The 5,377-nt window shown below is 64.7% G+C and overlaps 1 protein-coding gene across 1 annotated transcript; it reads left to right on the plus strand.

Moving 5' to 3' along the window:
- Positions 1–1,885: 1,885 nt before the first annotated feature.
- C2CD4C (C2 calcium dependent domain containing 4C) lies at positions 1,886–3,882 on the plus strand. Its single transcript, XM_034997666.1, has 2 exons — positions 1,886–1,967; positions 2,581–3,882. The coding sequence occupies exon 2, from the start codon at positions 2,620–2,622 to the stop codon at positions 3,880–3,882; it is 1,263 nt and encodes a 420-aa protein (XP_034853557.1). The 5' UTR covers positions 1,886–1,967; positions 2,581–2,619.
- The last annotated feature ends 1,495 nt before the right edge of the window (positions 3,883–5,377 follow it).

The following is a 5,377-nucleotide window of genomic DNA, read 5'->3' on the forward strand; positions in this document are numbered from 1 at the left end:
CCCAACTGGGTAAGGGGGAGTGGGCAGTGAAGCCCCCAGCACCCAGGCCGGCTTATCATCAGAAAACCCCCAGAGACCTGACTCAGTCACTTCCCCTTTGTGAGCACCACTCTCCCTATCCATGCGATGGAGGAAGGTGGCTTGTGGCCTCCGAGTTCCCCCCTCCCGCCCGCTGCAGGATTGAGCGCTATTCTAGGACTCATGCTTTTTACTGTGGTCCTAGTTCATCCATTTGTCTGGCAGGTATTTATTAAAGTGTCCCCCCAGTGTCTTGGGGTCACAGCAGGGATAAGGCTGCCTTCCTGCCTTCCTCCCAGCAGCTCCAGGCCCGACGGGGGCAGTGGACATCAACCAAATACTTGCTCTGGGGCATTCTTCACCATAGCTAAAGTTGGGGTTCAGTGGGTACGGTTAGGCTGTGATGACCGGCCAGCCCAGGCTGGCTGGCAGGGCAGGCTTCTTGGAGTTAGAGGTGAACTGAAGCATTCATTGGCATCTGCCTCCCCTGTTGGACTTTGTGGCCATGTCAGTGTTCTGCCCAGCACAAAAAGGGGCTCAGTGTTTGCTAAGAGAGCAAAGCTGAGACAGACCTTTTGGGGGAGTCATGGACCTCTCAGAGCCTTGCTTTTCGCATCTGGACAAGGAACTCCAAACCCCACCTCACTCCAAGGGAGTTCTGTCCCGCTCCCACCTGCCCCTCTGCACCCCTTCTGCTGATGACCCAGTGGTCACTGCAGACCAGCCCCCATCCTAGCTGGGGCCGCAATGAGGAACACAGGAGCCTCCTGGACAATCATAATTTAATAAAGTCCAGGCTTTGGGTTAGTCCTGGCAATCCACTAACTTGCTGGCTTCTCACAGCCCAAGACTGGACCCAGGACTGGTTGGCCTTAGGGTCCAGAAGGGGACATGGAGGCTGAGAGGGAGGGCAAGGGGTGAGGAAGCAGAAGTTGAGGCAGGCAGCGTTCAAGGCAAGAGCAGGCGGCATCCAGGGGACCCTGTGGTTTCAGGAGCTGCCAGGCCTGGGGCTGCGGCCTGGTCCTGCCCGTCATCAGTCTCTGAACGGTGAACAGCATGGTGGGGGTGCTCGCCCTTCTCCCCTCGGATCGCGTTTTCCTGCTACACGTTTGTCACGGGAGCTACAAACCGACACTTACAGTGTATCTGTGTACCTGTCCACTGGCGTCCCTGGCACTGGGAATCATCAGAAGGCTGGACGCGGCGTCCACCAGCTGCTCAATAAACATCTCTTCTCGAAATGCAGGCCGCTCCTTGGGAGGCTGCAGAGTGGACACCCGTTTACCGTCTCCCGGGGAGGAGCGCGGCTTAGCTGCTGGGTCCTTATGTCCGGAAGGAAACCCTCACTTCGTCCTGCACTGACGGGGGAGGGCCACCGCCGGGTTGCTCTGAGTCCTTAGGGGCCTGGCCCGGACAAGGCGCTCAGTGATAAATTTAGTTGCGCCCCTGGTTGCCATTGTTTGATTCATCACCCGGAGTCAGGGAAGCGGCTCTCCAGAGAACCTGCCTACAGCGAGTGTGGGTCTCGGCCCCGCCCAGGTGGCCTGAGGCAGGGGCCAAGGGCTCCCGGGGGTCCCCGACTTCGCGGGTCCGTAGGCTCAAGCGCTAGGGGTGGCCATCCACAGGGCGCCACCACCTGCTGCCCACCCATCTGCCCCCACCAGCCCCCGGGGTCCGGACGAGGGGCAGCCCCCTGAGGCCTGGGGGCGGGGCGAGGCGGGGGCGGGGGCGGGGGCCGCTTGTGCGGCCGTACTAGGAGGAATACGGCGGCGCGGCGTCCGGGCTGGGCGGTTTCCCGCCGCCGCCGGTGAATGAGTCCCTGCTGCGCTGCCGCCGCCGCCCGTGCTGGAGCTCTGGCCGCGTCCCCCGCGCGGGCCCCGGACCTTCGCGCCAAGACCCCGGCGTGCCCGCGGGACGGCCTCCAGCCTCGGGCCACCACCCCGGGGCAGGTGAGTGCGGGGACCCCGCCACGGTCCGCAGGGTCTGCTGAGACCCCCGCCCCCACCCCAAGCTGAGTCTGGCGGGGGTGGGGGGCGGAGAACTGGCGGGAGGGGTCAGCTCGCTGCGCTGTCAGGCCCCCGACTCACCTCCTCTCCCTGCCCCCACCCCGGTGCCTGGGCCCTCAGCGCTGGGCGAAGCCACAGGTGGGTGGGAGCTGGGGGGGGGGGGTGGCGCGGGGCTGGGACATCCTGGGGGTCCGCACACACACCGTGGGTATCTTCCCTTTGGATTGAGCGCAGACCCTTTAGAAAGCGCTTTGAGATCCTTAAAACGGGGTGGGGGCGGGAGAGGGGCCGCTCTCCCCTGGGAGCTTCCCAAGAGTCGGAGCGCCGCCCCCCACCTCCCTCGCTTCGGCTCTCGGGTCTGGGAAGTTAAGCCCGATCTCTCTTGGGAGGGGAGGGGAGGCGCGACACGCCCTGAGCGACCCTGCTCACGCCCTGCTAGCTCCCTGCTGGCCAGGGCCTTGTCCTTGTGGCCCCCTCCATGGGGGCCAGGAGCCCCCTCTTCCAGTCCCCCGGTGCTTGGGAGCCCGCAGCTCCTGACCCCTGCTTCTCTTCCCAGACTCCAGAGCTCCTCCTGACCTCCGTCCTGCCTGCCCCCATGAAGAAAACCAACCTGTGGTTCTTGGAGCGTCTTCGGGGGTCTGGGGAAAACGTCACTCCTGGGAGCGAGGCCGGGGACAAGGCTTCCAAGGGGCCCCTGCACAGCAATGTGCTCACACCTGACAAGATCCCTGACTTCTTCATACCCCCCAAACTGCCCGCTGGCCCCGCAGATCCTGAGGGGCAGGCTGAGCTGGGCCCCGCCTCGACGGAGCAAAACCTGGCCTCGGGGACGCCCCGCCGAGCCCCCCGGAGCCCGCGGCTGCCTGCCAAGCTGGCAGCTGAGAGCAAGAGCCTGCTGAAGGCAGCCACCCGGCACGTGATCCAGATCGAGAGTGCGGAGGACTGGCTGGTAGAGGAGGCTGCCACCAACGCTGACCCCCAAGCCCAGGGCGCCATGTCCCTGCCCTCCGTGCCCAAGGCTCAGACGTCCTATGGCTTTGCCACACTGGCAGAGAGCCCCCACACGCGGCGTAAGGAGTCCCTGTTCCACAGCGAGCATGGAGCCCTGGCGCAGGTGGGATCCCCAGGTGCCGGTCGCCGTCGGGGGGGCACCAAGGCCAATGGGGGCGATGGGGTGCCCAGGGAGGCTGGTGGGGCCCTCATGAGCCCCAGCCGCTACTTCAGCGGTGGGGAGAGTGACACAGGGTCCTCAGCGGAGTCCTCCCCGTTCGGGTCCCCTCTGCTCTCGCGGTCCGTGTCGCTGCTGAAAGGGTTCGCGCAGGACAGCCAGGCCAAAGTGAGCCAGCTCAAGCACTCGGCGGGCCGCCACGGCTCCCTGTCCGCTGAGGACAGCGCGCCAGACACCAGCCCCGGGGCGCGGCGCCGCCTGACCCGCAGGGCCACCCCGGAGCCGGGCCCTGAGACTGGCCAGGCGCCCCGGGCAGAGCACGCGGTCCGCGTGGGCCCGCGGGGCAGCGTGCGGCTGCTGGCGGAGTACGAGGTGGCCCAGGCCCGCCTGCGGGTACGCCTGCTGGCAGCCGAGGGTCTCTATGACGGCCTGTGTGACGCCCGCAGCATCAGCTGCTGTGTGGGGCTGTGCCTGGTGCCCGGGAAGCTACAGAAGCAGCGGAGCACCATCATCAAGAACAGCCGCCACCCCGTCTTCAACGAGGACTTCTTTTTCGATGGCCTGGGGCCGGCCAGTGTCCGGAAGCTGGCCCTCAGGGTCAAGGTGGTCAACAAGGGCAGCAGCCTCAAGCGGGACACGCTGCTCGGGGAGGAAGAGCTTCCGCTGACCTCCCTGCTCCCTTTCTTGTGAAGGCCCCTCCCTGCCTCCCTCGCTCCCAAGGGCCAGAGGGAAGACCCCCTCCCCTCCCACTCAGATCCCCGTGGGCAGGAGGCCAGCAGCCAGGAGCGGGGCTGGAGGGCTGTTTAAACTCAGGCTGGGCTGCCGTCCATGTTGGGGGTTACTGGGTGGCCAACGGTGACCGGAACACTATCTTTCATGGGTTAATTTTTTCAGAGGAGGAAGAGAGGGGGCAGCCAGGGAGGAGAAGGGGACACTTTGCAGGGCTGAGCGCCCCCCTACCCCGTGCCCCAAGTTCCATGCTGCCTCACCCCTTTCAGAGTTCTGGAAAGGGGTTCTCTGGGGGCGGAGGTGGCCAGGAACCTGTGAGACGCTTTACTGTAGGCTTCCCAGTTCCCCAGTGACCCTGCAGGGGCCCAGAGGGCCTGGAGACCGCAGAAGTGGATCACAGACCTAGAGGTGGCCAGTTCTGAGCTGAGCCCAATATTTCTCTTGGTTGCATAAGAGTCTTCCTGCCCCGGCCCACCAGACACCCCCCGCCCCCTCTGCCCCCACCAGACAGCAGTACCAGGTCTGGGATCTACCAACAGCGCCCACGAGGCTGTAGGAGACACCCCACCTGGGTTAGGCTCCAGAACAGAGCAGGTCAGCGAGGCAGGTGCCACCCACTGGGAGAAGACAGGCAGAGAAGGGAGGCAGCGTTGCTGTGGGGCTGGAAGTGGAGGAAGGCCCCGGAGAGGACAGCGGAGGCTCGGGCTCCCCTCCTGCCCCTGGGAGCCGTATAGCTCTCCTGTCTGCTATTTTCCTCCAGCACCTTCCCTGCTGGGCCAGCCCACCTCACGCTCAGGAGCCTTCCGCCCCTGGAGGGGTTGCTCAGGACAGGCCCAGAGCGCGGCCCCCAGCCCCCACTCCGCCCCGTCCCTCCAAGGCCGGGGGCTGCCACCCCCCTGCGCAGCACCCTTGGCCGCAGCATGCCAGGAAGTGATAGTCAGGGACTGATGGCTGGGTTTTCACTCCACACAGTAAATAGCTTTTGGTTAGTGTGGGCGGAAGCTGGCGGGCAGGGAGGACCCTGGTTGTGCACCTTCATGCTGCATGGGTTTAAAGTTGTGTCCATATATGGGTCCTTGAATGATGTCCGTGGATGTTTCCCAGCTTAACACAACAGAAACGGTACAGTTTGAAGCAGGGGCCAGGCCGGGCTGCCTGGTGAGCATCGTTGGATGGGGGCAGTCCCTGGGGATCCCGGGGCACCCCTCCCCATCCAAACATTGTCCCTCCTGACTAGGTTTCCAAATCCCACTGGGGGAGGGATGAAGGAGATTTCCCCCGTAGCCGGGGAAAGCACTTGTTCCCGTTTGCACTTTGGGACTGAGAATTTGGGGCCCTTGGAGCTGAGGTCCCTTGCTGTGCCCCCTCTCCCCTCCCCACCTCTGTCCTAGGCCTGTTCCTTCATGCTCCCTGCTCCTGGTGTCAGAGGGGGGCTCCCCTTTACTCTAGAACCTGG

This window comes from Mirounga leonina, unplaced genomic scaffold (genome assembly GCF_011800145.1).
Source record: "Mirounga leonina isolate KUSES-001 unplaced genomic scaffold, KU_Mleo_1.0 Mir_94, whole genome shotgun sequence".
NCBI classification, from domain to species: Eukaryota; Metazoa; Chordata; class Mammalia; order Carnivora; family Phocidae; genus Mirounga; species Mirounga leonina.